General features: G+C 33.4%; 2 protein-coding genes and 1 non-coding gene across 3 annotated transcripts in view; all 3 read right to left on the minus strand.

The window, feature by feature from the left end:
* The window catches only part of LOC111716376 (recQ-mediated genome instability protein 1), a 24,425-nt gene extending 19,383 nt beyond the window's left edge, over nucleotides 1–5,042 (minus strand). The window contains exons 1-2 of the mRNA XM_023491824.1: nucleotides 5,036–5,042; nucleotides 2,477–2,482 (exon numbers count right to left, since the gene is read on the minus strand). The gene's annotated coding sequence lies outside the window, so the exon portion shown is untranslated. The remainder of the gene's footprint in view (nucleotides 1–2,476; nucleotides 2,483–5,035) is intronic.
* The window catches only part of LOC111716375 (phosphatidylinositol 4-kinase beta), a 24,812-nt gene extending 3,974 nt beyond the window's left edge, over nucleotides 1–20,838 (minus strand). The window contains exons 1-9 of the mRNA XM_023491823.1: nucleotides 20,833–20,838; nucleotides 6,707–6,927; nucleotides 5,724–5,893; nucleotides 5,393–5,500; nucleotides 3,610–3,856; nucleotides 3,090–3,377; nucleotides 1,710–1,907; nucleotides 1,377–1,466; nucleotides 37–165 (exon numbers count right to left, since the gene is read on the minus strand). Coding sequence (XP_023347591.1) covers nucleotides 37–165; nucleotides 1,377–1,466; nucleotides 1,710–1,907; nucleotides 3,090–3,377; nucleotides 3,610–3,856; nucleotides 5,393–5,500; nucleotides 5,724–5,893; nucleotides 6,707–6,880 — 1,404 coding nt within the window. The 5' untranslated portion in view covers nucleotides 6,881–6,927; nucleotides 20,833–20,838. The remainder of the gene's footprint in view (nucleotides 1–36; nucleotides 166–1,376; nucleotides 1,467–1,709; nucleotides 1,908–3,089; nucleotides 3,378–3,609; nucleotides 3,857–5,392; nucleotides 5,501–5,723; nucleotides 5,894–6,706; nucleotides 6,928–20,832) is intronic.
* Nucleotides 20,138–20,234, minus strand: LOC111716378 (small nucleolar RNA SNORD90). Its single transcript, XR_002768470.1, has one exon. It is a non-coding gene; the product is annotated as a small nucleolar RNA SNORD90 (small nucleolar RNA).
* Nucleotides 20,839–21,808: the final 970 nt, after the last annotated feature.

Raw genomic sequence — 21,808 nt, forward strand, 5'->3', positions numbered from 1 at the left:
TTAAACTAATATAATTGAATATAAGGGTAATGTTACCTGGGACCAACACTCAGCCTCGTCAGGAACCCCGGTCCAGGAGAAGGAAGACAAGGACGCACATTCATGGAGAGAGGATCCGTTTATATTATCTAGATCAGGGTTTTCCAGCCGTTCCTCAGATTTTGCCTAAATATTATTTCTATACAATATAGCTCTTCGCTCATTTATATATGTATTAGCTATTAACTGACCAAACGGCTGGACCAAATTGGCTCAAATATTTTGAGGGACCAAGTGAGTAACATTGGGTAAAATTTTTTTTTTTAAATTCCACTGGTTACACTGGGCAGTTCAGCTTAAATCATGTTAAAATACCAAGCGCGGGTAAACGTTAAGTATCTATGTTTAAATGTATGTCACACGTAAGTCCGTCCTCTCAATGTGCGTCCTCAATAGTAACTCCTCAATACTGTGTTCTCAATTTACTTCCTTAATGTGCGTCCTCGATGTCCTCAATGTATTTTCTCATTAGTGCTTCATCATTAGTGAGTCCTATTTTGCAACAGAGAATATTGATAAATATAGCCAGCTAAAATGAGGACACATCACCATTCTTTATATAAAGTAGTAATTTCGGTTTGTCTGTCCGATCATAACTCATGAATCCTTAAACTGATTTGCTTCAAATTTTTATTGTGGATCACTTTAGAACCACGTGAAGGGTCTTAGCCTGGTTTAAAATTCTAAATTGACTAGGTTGACTTCAATAGGGAAAACTCCAGACAAAGCTTGAATTCCCAAGATAGTTTATATATATATATATATATATATATATGTTTAGTAGTACTCTGTTTGTTTGTCTTTTTTCACCGATTTGGCTATTACTTTGATCGGAAAACTCGGTAGAACCACAAGAATGTTCTTAGCATTGGTATAAGTATCTTTTACAGCGAAATTTATTTTCAGGCAAAGCTTGGTTCCCAAGCTAGTACTTTGTAATTAGACAGAGTGACAACTTCAATATTCATACCCAAGTTCTCTTTTTTATCTTTAAACCAGAAACTATCTTGTCTTGAAGAGTTAACATGGTAAATACAGATAAGGTAAACTCGGCCAGTGTTCTGCAAAGTTTCCTTAAGCGTCCATATCATATTCATAGTCCAAAATAATCAACCCTGAATTTTCTGCAGGAAATTTATTTCATAATTAGCCTTGTACAATTTGACAAAATAATTTAACGTTGTAAATTTTCAGTAATGTCCTGAAAATCTAAATCCAATATCATGAGGCAAACGCCAAACATATTTATTGGGAAAAAATCTAGATTTGCTGGAAAATATTACGATTTAATACTTGTCATTTCCTAAAGTTTAAGGGGATTGAATGAAAAAACTAACCTGTCTCAAGTTTTTGACAATTTTCTTCGGAACCTGTGATGTTGCTAAATTCTCCGTTGAGATAACTTCAACATAGATAATATAAGGAGCCTGGATACAGAGATAGATAAAATATGATCATCAAAATTCATAATATTAAATATCAAAACTATTTCAGCATTAAAGAGAGTGGGGGTATAGGGTAAAAATTAAAAAATAATTAAATTTCAAATTCTATCTGAACTATAATTTCTTTTTCTTTAAGAAAATTTTTAAACAAACCATTTTCCAAAGATGGTCTATGTAAAAATTGTAAATAAATATTTCAAAAGATATATTTTTCTTTTCTCCTTCCTTGTCTTTAGAGTTGAGAACACTGGCTGCCTGGGGAGGTATCCGAACCACCAGGTGTGGGAACTCATCTGAGTGTAGAGGTAACCAGACCCTGGCAGGCAGGTTCAGGTTCAACATGGAGAGCTCCGCCAACAACCTCTGAGTTTTACTCTCTCGGTCCGGTAGCTGCCCAAGCCGTTTCCCGATAGAAACAAGAGCCTTTGATTTAGAAATAATTAAAGATATGATGTTCAACGGATACAGTGAACATTTCTTGATACGTCGGGACACATCAAACTGTGAAATGGGAAGAAGACTTTTAAACTTAAACTTAAACTAAGATCATAACTTAAAGGGAGTGTTCGCGAAAAATGAAAGGGGGTATAGGCTTAATGCGATAAAAAAGCGCTTTTGATCGCTACTAATCTTACTTCTATCTGTTGCGTCTATAAGGAGAAAATTGTTAAAGACGTCTCATACCGAATAACATTGCGTCCATACAAATTGAGAAAATTGCAACATACGACTTAGACCGTAAAAAAATCCATTTAATTTCAAACAAATCATTCAGATATTACAACCTATAGTCATCGATTATCTTTCGCCACATTTATATATTTTTGATATTTCATACTAGTTTTGATTTTGTTTTTTAAAATAATATTTAGCTTACAACTTGTTTTCGAACATTCCTGGAAAATATGAAAATGTCGTCTTCATTAACAAAAATCCTCGAAACAGGAATAAATGTAACTCTCAGATCATAACAATTAAAACATATTAAGAAAAATCAACTATATACAAATGAGGCGAAAGATAATCGATGACTATAGGTTGTAATATCCGAATGATTTGTTTGAAATTAACTTGATTTTTTTACGGTCTAAGTCGTATGTTGCAATTTTCTCAATTTGTATGGACACTACGTTCTTCGGTATGAAACGTCTTTAACAATTTTCTCCTTACAGACGCAACAGATAGAAGTAAGATTAGTAGCGATCAAAAGCGCTTTTTTATCGCATTAAGCCTATACCCCCTTTCATTTTTCGCGAACACTCCCTTTAAGTTATGATCTTAGTTTACAATGAAAAAAAAACATGAATTGTGCATGATAGTATCATGGATAGTAGTTTCACTTAATAAGTTGAGTTTAAAGGTATGGTAAAACTATTTGAGTTATGAAAAGCATTAAATACAGATAAGATTGTTTAAAAATCATCTTCCAACTCCACAATTATATCATTTTTCTGGTTCTAGCTAATAAACAAATTTAGAAAAATATACAGGGGAAGTAAGTATTGAGTAATGAAGTTTCCAAAGTAACACAGATGGCCGGAATCGTTGAAGAAGAAAAAGTTATACCCCTCCCCCCATCCAAACTAGTTCTACCCTATGACTGACCTTGAGAAACTCTAGTTGAGGTTGCAACCTGGGTGCATTACAGGCACAGTGTGTTTGTTTCCCCCTCAGCTCATTAACAGCTGCCTGCCTGGATTCTAGGCAGTGACAACCGTTATCAAATGCTCTGCCTGACATAAGATCTCCTAGTTGAAGCCTGGGTCGGAGCTCAGGCGGAGGAATCCTGCAGGACGAGGGGGGTTGGAGACCTGTTGCATCTGATCTTGATCTAGTATGGGTTCGCATCGGAGTTTTAATATTAATTACAGGCAACAGTTCTATAGTTGACGCCTGAAAATTTAGATTTTTATAAAATTACATTTTTCAAATAATTCATCTCTGTTAAGAAAAGAGCTAAATTGTTGAGCTATCAACCTTCCTACTTTGGATATTTTTCTATCCATCAAACCTAATCCTCATAATACTGATATAACAATAATGATCAATGAGTCCAAATACCCGCAAATCCGGAGAAAGATAAATAAATACTTGAGATATTGATAAAATATTAATAATACTGAACCTGAGTATGGAACTCGTGAGGTCTAGGGGCAGTAAGGAGATCAGGAGCTGGTTTAGGAGTTACAGCCGGACATTTATATCCCCGGAAACTTGTCTTCCAAGCTGTGCTGTTTTCTCCTTGTCTGGCAGGAACCAGCTCCCCGGAGAGAATCAAGGTTCGAAGTCGAGATCCTTGAGATTTCTTCTTGTGACCAAAACTGTAAGCTTCAAGTAACCAGGCGCATTTTAAGGAAAAATCAGCACATTCCCTAAATAAATCCTTTTAAACTATGTGCATAGATATTGGAAGTAGACATAAGTTGACTAAGAAGGCGGGGGGAGTAGTTGATTTGAGGAATTAGTACTAGTTGTTCTTGGGATAGATTTTATGGAAAAGTTATAATCTAACCTTGATAATTGTTTTAAGGATGCCATTTACAGGAAAAACTACTGAAAGTAATTTAAGACTACTTAGTTATTACAACTAACTAGAAACTATCTAGAATCTAATTAGTGTAAAGTGGGGAGAGCTTTTCAGGATAATAGGCTTTACATTCATTAATTGTATTAAGTGTAAAAACCTAAATAATTAAATCAAGAATTAGTTTAGGGAAAGATAATATCAATTAAGAGAGGACGAGGAATTGATCTGGGTATTTGGTAGGATTAGTTTGGGAGGAAAAGGAAGGAGAGGATGGTTGGTTAGTAGTAAAATAGATTTGAATTCATTTTACTTTAATTGATGAATTGCATATGTTTTTAAAGAAATAAAATCAGGGAAACCTTTATAAACTATTTACACCAAAATGAGTATTTAGAAGGATTGTAAAAAAGGGGGGGGGGATTAGTTTGGAGTTGTAAGGATCAAGAATATTTTTTCATTAAATAGATAAGAATGAGTGGCCGCGGCTGTATGGACAACATAGAGGACTAGAAAAAGAGCATGAGTGACGTAAGAGAAGAGGAAAGGTACAGCTGTCATTCATTAAAATGGACTGTAGATGATATAGAATGGTATGTGCAAACCACAGCAGTGCCCTTACTCCTCTGAATAATCAAGAATGAAATGTTCATGTTCCTAACTTTAAAATGGATTTGTTTAAATTGTGGTTTCTTATAAAATATAATTTGCTTCAAAAACAGCGCAGAATACTTCCAGAATACGACGATAACACGGTTTGACAGGTACCGTTGTAAATCGATCGACACACTCTTCTATAAGTGGTGAATTTTAGGAACAGTCCCTTTAAACTTTAAGTATTGGTTTACTCTACAAATCTCGTACTTCTGAACCGGCATCAACTAAATCCATTATATAAATAGGTTTCTTTTCATCCATTTTGAACATATGATGCTTTCCATTTATTTAAGAAATAGAAATTTTAAACTACGATTGCTTTTCTTACAGTTGAGATAGGGAAAAACTATAGGTTTGCTCTACCTACAACGCAATATAAGGTTTGCTTTTACTGCAGTGCAAGACAAGGTTTTCTCTACCTGCAGTGCAAGACAAGGTTTACTCTACCTGCAGTGCAAGACAAGGTTTACTCTACCTGCAGCGCAAGACAAGGTTTACTCTAAATGCAGTACAAGAAAAGGTTTACTCTACCTGCAGTACAAGACAAGGTTTACTCTACCTGCAGCGTAATACAAGGTTTACTCTACCTGCAGCGCAAGATAAGGTTTACTCTACCTGCAGCGCAAGACAAGGTTTACTCTACCTCCAGCGCAAGACAAGGTTTACTCAACCAGCAGTACAAGACAAGGTTTACTCTATCTGCAGTGCAAGACAAGGTTTACTCTACCTGCAGCGCAAGACAAGGTATGGATGAAGAACCTCAGCTACCGGATGCATAGTGATGTACATATTAACCAACTGTGGAAGATAAAAGTCAATATCCGATTCCAGAAAACTAAATATCAACTATTTCATTAACTTTTCCAAAATTTTGTCAATGGAAAACAAGGAATTATTAGAAATTAAAAGAAATAGTACTCATTCTTCTTTAATATAAGGTAAATAAACAAATAAACAAGAAAATAAAAGTATTATTTTTAAGAAAAACCTGATTAAAATTAAATAGATCCATCTCTAAAATGACTAAATTACAAATATCAAATATGAATGAAAGGTCCCTGAAGAGACGGTTCCCAATATACTCCAGTACTCCTGGTTCCTTGGTGATGAATAAATAATAGATTGAGAGTGCTGGATCGAACAGTTTAGATTCAAACAGTCGGAGCAGAAGAGAGGGTTTTGTCGGTTTAATGGATTCATCCTGGTCAGGACTGACAAATTTCTCCTCCTTGAATAGAATAGATTAGTGTCTCCCTGATACACAATACTTACATAGAGAATCCTTAGAAGTTCTCTTGAATACGAGAATACTGGGAATAAATTGTATTTCTACGTCATTAAATGAATTTTTGAATACAACTTTTAGACTGAAAAAGCTAAATATAAAACCTGACAGCTTGCAACTATTGCAAATTTTACTCGATTATTCATGGATAAATATTTTAAGCAAAATAAATTCTAGAAGATTCAAGTTGGGAAATGTACGAAGAGAGTGAAGAAAATATTTACTGGGAGAAAATAGGATAGAAAATAAGACAGACATTAAGTAAAAGAGTATGATGGAAGGAGAAGAGAGGATAGGAGCAGATTGAGAATTGAAAGAAGAAAATGATGGAAGGAAATGAAAAAAGAAATAGAAAATTGGTTAACGGTATTTTGGAAGGTGGAACAGGAGATAAAGAATTGGTAGAAGGGTATGACGGGAAAAAGATAGAAGATCTGAGAAGGAGAACTGGTAGAAGGGTATGAAGGGAAGAAGATAGAAGATCTGAGAAGGAGAATTGGTAGAAGGGTATGACGGGAAGAAGATAGAAGATCTGAGTAGAAGAATTGGTAGAAGGGTATGCTAGGAGAAGAGAGGATATAACCTAATGAGGATAGGTAGAAGGGTATAATAGGAGAAGAGAGGATAAAACCTAATGAGGATTGGCAGAACGCAATGATCGAGAGCGAAGATATGATAGGAACAGGGATATGCAATTGATTGAAAGATATGATAGAAGCTGAGAAGGAGACTCGTAGATTTTGATGTTTACTATACCTTGCTGTCTGATAAGAATGGCGTACTTTGCTGACTACTCAAACTGGAACCGAATCCGGAATCCGATCTGTCTCCGGAATCATTTTCAACCTTTGGGTGATCATTCTCTTCAACTCCAAGTCCTTCAGGAAGATCGGAGATGGTATCCGACGTGGATATGTTTAAGTTCGACATGTTGAGGGTGGAGACGACGTACAAGTCTGAGAAACCATTCTTTAAATCTGGAACAGAAAGTTCTGCTCAGTTACAGTAAACATAGAACATTAACGTATCTAATCTATTTTTGGCAAGATTTCTTTACATAGTGTTCATTGCTTTTTAACACAAAAATACATCTTATAATTATTTCGGGGAACTGGAAAATATATATTTGATAAACTGAGTTAACAATCTTTAAAACATGTTTTTATGCATTATATTTATGCTAATTTTTAAATTTTTTGGTGGAATAAATAAAAATAGAATAAAATATTCTGGAGGAATATAAAGTTAAGTTTGTGAAAGTATTAAGCATGAACAACATCACATTGCTTGAACAAGATAAACAGGATAAAGTTTTTAGTGGAACAAGATATAGTTCTTATTGAAACAGGATACAGTTCTTAGTGGAAAAGAATACGCTTCTTTGCGGAACAGAATACAGTTCAATTAGTGGAACCGGATATAGTTCTTAATGGAACAGGATACAGTTCTTAGTGGAACAGGATTGAGTTCTTAGTGGGTGGAACAAGATACAGTTCTTAGTGGGTGGAACAGGATACAGTTCTTAATGGATAGGACTAGGCTACATTTTTTAGAGGAACAGGATACAGTTCTGAGTGGAAAAATATGAAGCTCAAAGTGGAACGGGATACAGTTTAAAGCGAAACAGAATTCAGTTCTTAGAGGAACAGGTTATAGTTCCAAAATGAACCGAATATGGTTCTTATTAGAACGGGATACAGTTTCAAGTGGAACAAGACAGAGTTACAAGAGGACCGGAATATAGTTCCAAAAGGAACCGGATCCGGTTCTTAGAACGGGATACAGTTTCAAGTGGAACAGGATACAGTTACAAGAAGAACGGTCAAAACAAAATAACATCCATGGGTTTATGTGCGTGTAAACATTGATATATAAATCTAATAATATAATAAATTTATCTGTAATATCACATTTCATATGACTAGTTCTTGATTTACCCTGTTACAAAACTAAATGCCAAATATAAATACTGAATTAAACTTGTAAATCTAAAACTATGCATCTAAAACTTGATAATTAAATTCAAATCTGTTTTCTGGTTAGAGGAAGGCTTTCTGGAAAGTGTACAGAATTTGATACGATTTAATTTTCAGTATTTGCAGTTGAGATTCACAACGTCAAACTATTCAGTTTCATTTTCATGAGCATTGAACCAAAATCTAAAAAATCTAAGTTCGGCTATGACTTGTATAACTTTAAATCAAATATCTTCTTTCTCTGTTTTATGAATTTCAGTTCAAAATGAAGACGAGTTAATATAAATTTTTTGAAAACCTTTCTTTTGAATTCTGAGAGAGTGAAAACGTTGCAAATCTCAACTACTCTTAAATCATTAAAGTTTCATAAATGATGTCTAAATTTCCATTTTTTCTTTCAAAACAATAAGGGCTTCAGGAAAACTCGCTATTTGGATCAGTTGTTTTCTAAGAGAAGATTCAAAATTTGGAATTTAAAATTAAGATATTTACACTAAACAATTACAGTAAACACAAGGTTTACAAAGCATCAAAGGTGATCAAAGGTTTGTATGTATTGAGTGTATGGTATATGGAGTATAGAACAGATATTTTGATACAGGTACACTATACAATATTGGCAAGCCACCCGACATATAACAACAATAAATATTTGGCTGCTGTTTACAATTTTTTATTGTAGGTTAGGATGGATCCTGTGCTCTTGTTTTATACTGGAGCAAGAACCGATTCTGTACTCTTAATAATACTGGAGCAAGAACGGATTCTGCATCCTGAACTTATATATACTGGAGCGAGAATGGACTCTGAACTCTTGGTATATACTAGAGCGAGGATGGACCTGAACTCCTGGTATATACTGGAGCAAGGATGGACCTGAACTCCTTGTATATACTACAGTGAGGATGGACCTGAACTCCTAGTATATACTGGAGCGAGGATGGATCCTGAACTCCTGGTATATACTGGAGCGAGGGTGGATCCTGAACTCCTGGTATATACTGGAGCAAGGATGGACCTGAACTCCTTGTATTTACTACAGTGAGGATGGACCTGAACTCCTAGTATATACTAGAGCGAGGATGGATCCTGAACTCCTGGTATATACTGGAGCGAGGATGGACCTGAACTCCTAGTATATACTAGAGCGAGGGTGGATCCTGAACTCCTGGTATAGACTGGAGTGAGGGTGGATCCTGAACTCCTAGTATATACTGGAGCGAGTATGGATCCTGAACTCCTAGTATATACTGGAGCGAGGATGGACCTGAACTCCTAGTATATACTGGAGCGAGGATGGATCCTGAACTCCTGCTATATACTGGAGCGAGGGTGGATCCTGAACTCCTGCTATATACTGGAGCGAGGATGGATCCTGAACTCCTGGTATATACTGGAGCGAGGATGGATCCTGAACTCCTGGTATATACTGGAGCGAGGGTGGATCCTGAACTCCTGGTATATACTGGAGCGAGGGTGGATCCTGAACTCCTGGTATATACTGGAGCGAGGATGGATCCTGAACTCCTGCTATATACTGGAGCGAGGATGGATCCTGAACTCCTGGTATATACTGGAGCGAGGGTGGACCTGAACTCCTGGTATATACTACAGCAAGGATGGACCTGAACTCCTGGTATTTACTAGACCAAGGATGAATTCAAAACGCCAAGTACAAACTGGAGCGAATAAAAAAGCTAGGATCACTTCCTGTATTGAACTCAAGCTAAAATTAACCTTTACTTGTGGTATAAACATGAGTAAATAAACTGGGATAGGAAAGACGCTGCGGATGGGAAAGATCGTGATAAGCGTTTTAACAACTCAAACCAGATTTATAAGGTCTGTCTCCATCCTAAAAAAAATATTAATATTAAAAAACCTTAATTTCCAAGTTTTTTTTTGGAGAAATAAGTTTAGCAATTTAGACGATAATTACATTTATATAAAGGAGAGTTTACAGAGCTGTAAGCGTAATTTCAAGTGACCCTTCATACAAAGATGACACCGCCCGATTTACAACGGTACCCTTGAAACCTTCATCTGATCAAACATTGTGGACGATATTGTCGTTTTCCTGAACCGAAAAGGGGTTTATTCTGATAATTTCTCTATTGTTTCTTATAAGCAAGAAATGCGCAAGTCAAATTTCCAGACACCGCAAATGAAAATAAACAGTTCACAAAGAAGGGTCTAATTTCAACTTTAACATAAAGTTGAAAATCGGTCAATGCCGTCTTTGCATGGAGGGTCACTTGAAATTACGCTTACAGTCTCTTTAAAGCTGTATTCAGAAAGCTCCTTCTCTGTTTAATTCACTTAAAGCTGGTGGGAAGCAATCCACAAAACAAAATGTTTTCACAACTATACTGAAGTAATCTTTGCAAGCTTTTCATCATTAATTTGGCAAGTATATATGCCATGCATTTTGTAGATTTTTAATGTCTGATTATTTTCTTCAATCTATGAATTAGAATTTCGTAGATTTACAACTTCTAATGTTCTCTTTTATGGTATCTGAATAACCTATAAAAGATCTTCTGTTAGCTCGAATTGAAAAAAAAAACTATTTCTCCCCAAAAAATTAAATTTTTATAAAGGAAATAAAAAATGATGGAACACATCCAAACTTTGAAGTTAATACCCAAAAAACCATGGAATGTTTTCAAAAAACCCGAAATAAAAATTTCTTTTGAAAAAAAAAACTTTTTTTTAAGCCATACAACATTTTAGTAATGTGTACACTTTTCCTTTTTAATATTGTATGATGTTTTCAAAGGCGCAACTAGAACAGGGGGGAATCCCTCATTTAGAGAGAAATTAAAAGCAGAAATTTATAGGACAAAAACGAGGAAAATGGTGTTAATGACATGGTTTATATTAAAGATAAAAAGATTCGAAATTCTGAGTGAAGCAAGATATAAATTAAAGATGAAAAGATTCGAAATTCTGAGTGAAGCAAGATATCTAACAAAGATAAAAAGATTCGAAATTCTGAGTGAAGCAAGATATCTAATAAAGATAAAAAGATTCGAAATTCTGAGTGGAGCAATTTAACACACAACTCTTAAAACACTATCCGCCCCACTTTTACAAAATACCTCTGTTTTTTATTTAATTATGAGTAATATCATGTGTATAGAGGAATAATGGAGCTTACAGGAGAAAAGATAAGGCTGAATGATGATAATGAAGCTAATTAGATTTGAATAGGAAAAATATTTTTCCATTGAAGGTTAATCCTCGCATAACTGTTCATTATATAGGAATGGAGTCTTTGCAACAAACTCCCGAGTTTCTAATCCCTATATCTTTGCAACCAAATAGATATTTTTAACTATGGATTCTGTTAGATCAAATTACCTAAGTTTGAAAAGAATAATATCATCAGGTTGCAAAGATATAGGGATTAAAAAATTTGAGTAATGATAATAAAAAAATTTACTTTAATATTTACAACTGTTTTAAGATCTTGGACTCTCCGCGCTTGAACTGGTGGGTAGAATGTCTAAATAAAAATAAATAATTATGAATTTATCTTTCACTTAACTTCATCTTCAACAATTAAGTCAAATCGTCGCTGTTTAATCAAAACTGAATTGGTGAAGAAGTGAAAGGAGTTAATATTTCATTAAAATTAATATTCTTTTAAGAACATTAATGAGACGTATATTGGCAAGAAAGCCTGTTTCCACCAGGAATAGATTTAAATAGTTAAGTTAATACACCCTGAACATCATCAAGAGTTAAAATTCCATTTTATTTGAGATGCTATAAAATTTATTTCGAGTTTATCCAGCTAAAGGGTTCTAAAGATAGAACCTAGTTGAGTGTAAAGAATATTAATGAGAATAAATGGTAAAACTTCTCCTAGAGTCTCCCAGCCAGAGAACCTGCCTCTGGAGGATAAATTGAATATTTTCAGGTTCAGAGTACTTCAGGGATATATATTGTCACGCCCCCCACCCGAAACTAACTTTTGAGAGTCTTTGTCTCGCAAAATTTATTTCCCTTAAAATCGGAGGGAGGAAACCCCTTCAAGAGTTAAATAGGACGGGCATTTTTTTGAGAGTATATATTCCTGGAGTACAAGAATACTGGAANTTTATAGTTAATACCAATCAAAGGGATTTCTAGGTTCAAAATGTTAATACAATTCACCTAGATCACGGAATATTTCTAGAAACAAGAAAATCTTTTAAGAAAAAAAACATTTCTTAGGTTTCTTTGTCTCTTTTACAAATGATAAATGATAATTCTAATACTGTTAGTATTATCTCATTGGTTTGATATATTAATACAAGTATAAAGAATAGAAAGATCGCGAGAAAATTACAAATATGTAAAAGAATACAACAGTTGAGTGTATTATTATACAGCAAGAAAGATCATGAATGTATTCCTTATTAACTAAATTGCCTATAGATAAAGTTTCTAACTGTATGTAAGGATCAGTAGATTGCTGGGAATCTAGTTAACTTAATACCTGGAGTTTTTATAGAACTTGTTAGAGAGAAGGTTTTAGAAAACTAGATATAGGATTAAAAACACACTTTAGAAACAATTTAATCTTACTTCTTAAAGTTAGGACGGAAATCACATTACAAAGAAAGAGAATCAGGATTGGGTTTAATTACTTCTGATTAAAAGATGTATTTTAGGGGTAAAAAGGAAGACTGGAAGGAAAACGAAAGGGTAACCGAAGACGGCAAGAATTGAGAATTGAGAAGAAGACGAAAAGAGTTCTTTTTGAAATGAGAACTGTAAAGAAAGGCATAACGACCTATACGTAAACGGAAGGAAACTGTAAAGAAAGCAAAAAACCAGACATGAAGAACTGAAAGATAGAAAAGAGTTCTATAAGAAATGAGAACTGTAAAGAAAAGCATAACGACCTGTAAGTAAAAGGGGGGAAACTGTAAAGTGTAAAGAAAGCAAAAAACCTGAAAAGAAGAAAGATAGAAAAGAACTGGAAAGTAAGTTTTACTATAAAGGTAAAGAATTAACTAACCTTGGAAGATGACAAGATGCACAGTAGTCAACTATATTAGAGTTTATAGTCTTACACCCAGGATCAGGACACTGTAATATATGTATATAAGGAGAACAGAGAGATAAAGATTTAATAAAACCTATTTATTGGACCTGGAGTCGGAACTAACACACAAAACCAACCCGAGGTCCTACCAAATCCCGCTCCTTATGCAGACTAAACTGGATCCATAACGATATTACGAAAGATACCTTCTTAAAGGATTGAACTAATGGCTCTGCTGTGCTTAAAAATGTGAAGAAAAAAAACAGACCAACTGAAACATACAAAATAAGATTATTAACACCTTCCAGAGTCAAGCTTCAGCAGTAATAGATAGGAGAAAGGTTTGGATCCGCATCAAAAGGGTGAACTTGCTAAAAGTATGATTTTGGATTGGTCGAAATTCCATAGTCAATAACGACTCTAGTCCGTACTTCTACGTTTATGTTAAAAACCTATTTTAATAACTGATGAAATACGAAATTACTTCTATACTATATTTAAATATGAGAATTATTGTAAAAATATGATTTTCTCCATTTAATAAAAAAGCTTAAAATATGTTTTAGTTTTCAATTAGTTAGAAAACTATTAGAAGATAAACTTGAACAACAATTAATTAAATTCGTTCACAGAAAATAAAACAATATTAAAAGAGATTTTTGATCTTTAAACAAAAGATTTTCCTAATAAATTACTTAAATTTCTCAACAAACGCAATATCTTTTCCACAATAAAGTTGATAAAATTTAGGTGATTTTTAGGAAAGAAGTATTAAAATAGGTTCAAAATAGGTTGAGGTGCTAATTGTCTTTGTTTTCCATTATTTATTATTACAATCTGAAAGCCTGTCCTGTCGGGTATTGTGGTTAAATTTAAAATTAAAATATTTTTCTGTATTATTTTTAATATTTCTCACAATTCTGTAAAAACTAATCAAGCCTGGCGGAAGATATGATCCTACTGAGAATTGGAAAAAAACTGTGGAACCTACAGAAATAAAAAATATAATTTTTTTGTAAATCCAGTTTTTACCGCGACCATTCACCAATTTACAATGCAAAAATTGACATGGAACTAAACAGTTACAAAAACCAATTATCAACAAATGGGATTAATCCAATTTCGAACAAATTTAACTATTTCGCAGACCTTTCAAAAAAGATTTTAAACCAAACGGTTTTTTCTAGCTCAAAATGAGTTGTTACCAAACTTTGCCAGAATGTGAATATTTTAGTCCATTGTGAATGGAGAAGAAACAAATTACCAATATTATATTTTCACAATTTGTTTATATTATCTCAGTGTACAGGATGGTTTATTAGATTCCTTCTAATTCTTGTAAATATCTGAGTCCAAATGGAAAATATCAACTATCCTGAATTGGTTTGGAATGGTCAATATTTTCAGGAAACTACAGAAATAGATAAATAAAAAACAACTTTAGCCCGGCATTTGCGGGTTGAATAGGATTCCAATATGAAGCAGTTTTTTTTAGAAAACGTAAATATATTTATTCTTTAGTATCCGCTCCCCCCTTCCCCTCCCCTGGAAAGTGGAAATAAAATTGAATACTGTGAAATTTTTCTTTTCACTCCCCCCGCTAACTCCTAATAGTTTCTACCCCTAATCTGCTTTATAGAGGGGGAGATAATTATCAAGGACAATCTAACAGACAGGTAAAATATTGGGAAAAAGGAGAAACTTGAAAATAAACCATGTATATTGCAGATAATAGATCTTAACAATAACCAAAGATGTACTTTAATTAGTTTGAAATATGTTCATAAACTTTCCCTGGGTTCATACGAATTTGATCACAATCAGTTTAGCCACTAATTGGATACAGACAGACAAGCTAATTTATGTTCAACAAATTTACTTTTGTAAATGTACTCTTCTTCTTACCTTCCAGCTGTTTGTTGCCTGTGAGTTAGAATCACAATGTCTCGACCTAGTATTCTCCGTGGATATCTGGATTAGAAACCAACAATATTCATTTCAAAACAGGGATATTCATTTTCAACAATTTCAACACATCTACATAATTTATTTACCAATAAGTGCCTTTATTTGGAAAAGCAACTCATGCTTAAACTTTTAACTTTCATTGACAACCCCTCCCCCTCAAAAACACATTATCATCTATTCCCTCAAAAACACATTATCATCTATTCCCTCAAAAACACATTATCATCTATTCCCTCAAAAACACATTATCATCTATTCCCTCAAAAAACCTTAATTGAAGGGTTAATAAACCCTTGAAACTACATACACATTACACATTGTGAAAACAAATTTGAACATAAAGGGGGAGTGATTTTTAAATAAAATATGTACACTGTACAAATAGAATTATGGAATTTTCTTTTCTTTTCATGAACAATATAAACAAATATGGTCAAATATTTTTATCAATGCAAATGCAGCATATTTATCGAGACCAATATATTTTTATTACTTTTATATAAAAAGAATAGGGTCTCTGTTGAATCAGAGAGAAGCCTTCACGATTTCTCTTAAGGGTAGGGGATAGAGTTTCACTTATTTTAATCAAGATTTTTTCTCTTGTAAAATCAGGTTTAAGATTATATAAGATGCAGAATAAACTAGTATAATCTGATCATCTATCATTTTGTGTGTGTAGGATATTCAACATTTTTATCAACTTAGTATTTACGAACATTTAATCCTTTTTTCGATGAATTCTTTCATTTTTTTCAGGATTTTCTGCATTCCAATTGGGTATAGAAGAACATAATGTATAAATCGCTATAGTGATACAATTGCTCCCACTTTGACTTTTCCCAAGAAACATACTTAAATAGATACAATAAAATTGTTAAAAAAAATAAGTTCTAATTCGTTTAATTTCATATTACGCAAACAGTTCCTTTAAGATGATATTGATGTATCCTCCCTGATGAACCATAACGTGGTTGCTTCCTCCAGATCCTCCTCCTCCTCCTCGGACAGAGAAACAGCCAACTACAAGCAGTACATGGAGTCAGTATTCTAGTAGTACATTGAGTCAGTTAACCATCAGAACACGGAGTCGGTATACTAGCAGTACATGGAGTAAGTAAACTAATAGTACATGGAGTCAGTATTCTAGCAGTACATGGAGTCAGTATACTTGTAGTAAATGGAGTCAGTATTCTAGTAGTACATGGAGTCAGTATTTTTGTATTTCTTGGAGTCAATATACTAGTAGTACATGGAGTCAGTATACTAGCAGTACATGAAGTCAGTGTTCTAGTAGTACATGGAGTAAGTAAACTAATAGTACATGGAGTCAGTACTCTAGTAGTACATGGAGTCAGTATACTTGTAGTAAATGGAGTCAGTATTCTAGTAGTACATGGAGTCAGTATTTTTGTATTTCTTGGAGTCAATATACTAGTAGTACATGGAGTCAGTATACTAGCAGTACATGAAGTCAGTGTTCTAGTAGTACATGAAGTCAGTATGCTAGTAGTACAGGAGTCCGTGTTCTAGTGTTACATGGAGTCAGTATACTAGTAGTAAATGGAGCAAGTATACAAGCAGTACATGGAGTCAGTATACACTATACAAGCAATACTTGAAATCAGTATACTAGTAGTACATGGAGTCAGTATACAAGTAGTACAAGGATTCAGTATACTAGTAGTACAAGGATTCAGTATACTAGTAGTACATGAATTCAGTATACTAGCAGTACATCGAGTCAGTATACTAGTAGTACATGAAGTCAGTATACTAGTAGTACATGAAGTCAGTATACTAGTAGAACATGGAGTCAGTATACAAGCAATACATGAAGTAAGTATACTAGTAGTACATGGAGTCAGTATACTAGTAGTACATGAAGTTAGTAAACTAGTAGTACATGGATTCAGTATACAAGCAGTACATGAAGTCAGTATACAAGCAGTACATGGAGTCAGTATACTAGTAGTACATGAATTCAGTATACTAGCAGTACATTGAGTCAGTGTACTAGTAGTACATGGAGTCAGTATACTAGTAGTACATGAAGTTAGTAAACTAGTAGTACATGGAGTCAGTATACAAGCAGTACATGAAGTCAGTATACTAGTGGTACATGGAGTCAGTATACTAGTAGTGCAAGGATTCAGTTTACTAGTTGTGTTTCGCTCTAAATATAAAAAGATAAGGCGTATTGTTTAATAAAAAATAGATGGGTCTTGAACATTTAATTATTTTTATGTTTTTAAGCATTATTTAGACACTCCATATAAACCAAGCACACTGAAATAATCACGATTAAAACTAAAAACAAATATGAAATTTTTAACTAACACAAAAAAAAGGGTTATCTAGCAAAATAAATTAAAATCACTAAAACTTAAGATCTAACATTTATAAAAAAGTTATTATTTATAATGATGGATAAAAACAGAAATTACGTTTATTATAAAGAGTTTTTTTTAATGTTCTGAACGCAATTTTTTTTAGGTGGTCGGGGGGGGGGGAGGAGGGAGAGACAAAGAAACAGAAATCGACTACAAGGGATGAAAAGGTTTAAAATAAGAATATGGAGAATATGGATAAACACAGTAATTTAAAACTGACAAAACTAAAAAACGATTGATTACCCCCCTACTTAATATATGAGGAATTAGAAAAAAGATATATCTATAGACTCCATATTTATGTCGTCTTTAAACATTATAACTATTTACAACACTGTTATTTTGGTTCGCAGTGTTATCAAGTTTTTGAACAGAAATTTTCTGTCCAAATAGAATATTTTATGAAACTATTGTGTACTTTATTATTCTTCCTCACTTCATCTTGAACTTCATAATGAACGTGCTATAAAGTAATTATCGTGCTATGAAGTTAAATTAGCTGTACATTATAGCAAGTGTGCTATAAAGTTTTGAATGGTTCCCGGATTTTCTCCAAAAAAAAATAAAGTATTTCCAAAATATTGAAATCACCTTTATATTTCGACTTCTGGTTTGTTTCAAAGCTTATTTGATCTACACAAACGTTTCATAAAATTACCTATAACACTATCATTTTGGCACGACGTGCTATTATTAAGTTTTTGGAATTAAATTTTCTCAATATCTCGAAGGTTCTCACCTTTTTAATCTAAAAAGGCGAGAACCTTCTCGATATAGAGAAAAATTTCTGTCCAAAAACTTTATAACACTGCGAACTAAAATAACAGTATTATAAATAGTTAGTCTATTCCTATAAGGCTTAACATTCTTGAAAACATATAACCTTTTTCAATTTGTACTTTCTGCATGCATTGAGAACTTTTATTTTCAAAGGTTTCTTCTGTTTTATTAAAATCATATGAAAACCGTCGGTTTAAGCATTATCGAATTTATTCCTTCGCAAAAAATACCAGAATTCATGGAGAAAATGTGTCAAAATAAACAAGTTAAAGGGTGACACAAAAAAAAAAATTGGACAACTTTCTTTTTAAAGCATTAAATACTGTGACATATTTTTAAAACCATTTCAATAAACAACATATAAAAATAAATAGTACATACAACAAAACACATCAATTTATATCAGTTTAATCTTTTAGTTTTTTAAACATTTCTTAATAATGGGCAAAATTTTATTTTCGAGGTTTCGTGACTGAAATCTCAATTGTTTATTGTAGACATGTATAATATTATTTTCTAAAAGGTACAATGGTTTAAAATGTTTTTTTAAAATTAAGAATTAAATTTTCAAAAAGTAAAATTTGAAGGCGTTGGTATGCAATTAACTTGAGAAAAAATATAACTTTTCTACTATGCTTAAGAAAAAACCTTTAGGAACCCAAAATTAAAATTTGTGTACTCCCCCCCCCCCCCACTAGAAAAAACTTGCCAAGCTAACATTGATGACGCAATTTTGGACAAAACTATAATCAGGAACAAAATAAAAAAGTTTTTAAGGAGTGGTGGGTATACATCCATTGATTAGTTTATCAGGTTTGTGAATATATACCCCCCCTTGGATGGGTTTAACAAAGAACATACAGACCCAAGGAGCTTAGACTGGACTCCCTATTGAATCGTGAAGTAGGATGACTTTTTTTCATCTCCGGCAGAATATCTAAGTACAGTCCGACATCAATAAAAATGTTAAAACCCAATCACATTTAACTTAAAATAATACTTGTTATTCAGCCTATAGGATATTAAACAAACACCAAAAAATATAAGAAGTGTAAAATTTAAGGATGAAAAAAAAGGTTTTAAATTAAGATTTTTATTTAACAACTTACCCGAACAGCCTTCATCTGTGTTTGTGACAACCTTTGTCTGTGCCTGTGTCATTTTAATATACTGAAATAAGTCATTTAATCACTCTTAAAAGTTATAAATTAATAATAGAATTAACGCCAATTCTCGGCTCGCAAATGAAGTTTCTCTTTTAGCATAAACCCAAAAATTTTAGTAAAAATAACCAAAGAAAATATTCACTTCCTCCTGTTGAAAAAACTGCTTGTAATTAACTTTAAAAAATATTAACAAATATCAAAACAACTATTGTTTTGTTTCTATAGTTTGTATCCTGTATCCGCAGCAGACAGTGTAGAACTACTCATAGAATTTTATATGGACGGACCAGGCTGGCTGACGTTACTCAGCTGAATAAACCGGTTCTCCGATACTCACACACTTTCGCAGATAGACAGACCTGAATGAGGAAGGGAAGGCAACCTCCCCCACACAGCTTCCGAACCTCATTTTACCTATTTGAGACAGTGCGCGTCCCCAGAGGGCTTCCGAACCTCCCCCAAACAGTCTTCCGGGAAGGATCTTTCATTTAGAATCGTCAATTTACATACTATTAAGTAATCTAACTAACAAACAAAGAGGATCATTCCATTTTCCCCCACCCGAACTTGCAAGGCCGTGCACAGTGATGGGAGGGGGGGCCGAGCTGGGGCAGTACCCCCCCCTAGAAGAACCAGAGCTATCACACTTTTCGAATCTGAAACTGATCGAGTATTAGAAAAATAATTTGCTGTTTTCTTCTAATTTTGTTTGAAGGAGAGATAAAGTAGAGTACTTGTAAGGTTTGGACTCATTGGACTGTGTGTATATTTTCTAGTATCCAAGAAGCGAAATGTTTTGAATTTACAGTCCAAAATTCCCCCCCCCCCAGATTTATTTCTCTATAGTGTCCCTTAAAGAACTGTGAATTGACGTACAGGGTGTCCCAAAAAACATGGGAATTCAGTGACGAATTCAAATTCGTCACTGAATTCCCATGTTTTTTGGGACACCCTGTATAAGAAATTAAGAATCCTTCGAATAACGGAGCTTATAGGGTAATCTGGGAATTGAACAAGACATAAACAAACATTCTATATAGGTTGAAATGGTATTTTGACATTTATATAAAACATTATCGAATTACAAACCAAATTTTTACAGCCAAATAAACTCTTTCAATTTTCACGGACATTCTTTAAGATCTGGTAGATTCTCGAGCTGAGTTGAGACCACAAGTATTCAATAATTCAGTTTTATATAAAAATAACCTAGAATTCAGATTATTAATAGTTAATTAGAAGATCACGAAATTCAATCATTTAATATCTACGGCGCGCAGGGGGGGGGGCAGAAGTCCTTATAACAGGGGTCCATATAGTTCCAAATATAACCATTTTTCTCGAAAATTTGAAGAAAAAAATAGGCCCCCACAGTAATATTTTTTTTAACCTACACTCATTTATGCCCTAAACTCTTTAAGCAAACTCAAATTTAACATTTTTCAATATAAGCTCAGATTCTTATATTTTTGCCACATTTCCTAAAAAATACCCCCAATTGAATTTTTAATATTATTCTCACACATTCTTATTCAAATTGCCCCACCAGACTTAAATTTGCCACCTTTTTTAGAATGCCTACAAATCTTTATAATTTGCTCCAAAATTTGATTTATTTTTATTTTTACCGCCCTCTTGGTTAAACATGTACTTTTGTCATCTCCCAGGTTCAATATTGTACAATTCTCATCTCCCTGGTTCAATATTGTACAATTCTCATCTCCCTTGTTCAATATTGTACAATTCTCATCTCCCTGGTTCTAATATTGTACAATTCTCATCTCCCTGGTTCAATATTGTACAATTCTCATCTCCCTGGTTCAATATTGTACAATTCTCATCTCCCTGGTTCAATATTGTACAATTCTCATCTCCCTTGTTCAATATTGTACAATTCTCGTCTCCCTGGTTCAATATTGTACAATTATCATCTCCCTGGTTCAATATTGTACAATTCTCATCTCCCTGGTTAAATATTGTACAATTCTCATCTCCCTGGTTAAATACTGCAACAATTATCATCTCCCTGGTTTAATATTGTACAATTCTCCTCTCCCTGGTTAAATACTGTACAATTCTCATCTCCCTGGTTCAATATTGTACAATTCTCATCTCCCTGGTTAAATATTGTACAATTATCATCTCCCTGGTTTAATACTGTACAATTCTCATCTCCCTGGTTAAATACTGTACAATTCTCATCTCCCTGGTTTAATATTGTACAATTATCATCTCCCTGGTTTAATACTGTACTATTGGTTAAATATTGTACAATTTTCATTTCCTTGGTTAAATATTGTACTATTCTCATCTCCCTGGTTTGATTGAGTACTGCACAATGAACATTACTTGATTTGATTGAGTACTGTACACTGAACATTTTATCATATGTTTTTCAGACTGCACAAATAATTAAAAAAATTTTCTTCATATGATAATTGATTACTGCATAATGAGCTTTTTCTTATAATTTTTCAGACTGCACAAATAATTTCAAATGTTTACTTGATATGATATCTGATTACTGAAAAACGTTTTTC

This window comes from Eurytemora carolleeae, unplaced genomic scaffold, assembly GCF_000591075.1.
Source record: "Eurytemora carolleeae unplaced genomic scaffold, Eaff_2.0 scaffold1054, whole genome shotgun sequence".
Taxonomy (NCBI): Eukaryota; Metazoa; Arthropoda; class Copepoda; order Calanoida; family Temoridae; genus Eurytemora; species Eurytemora carolleeae.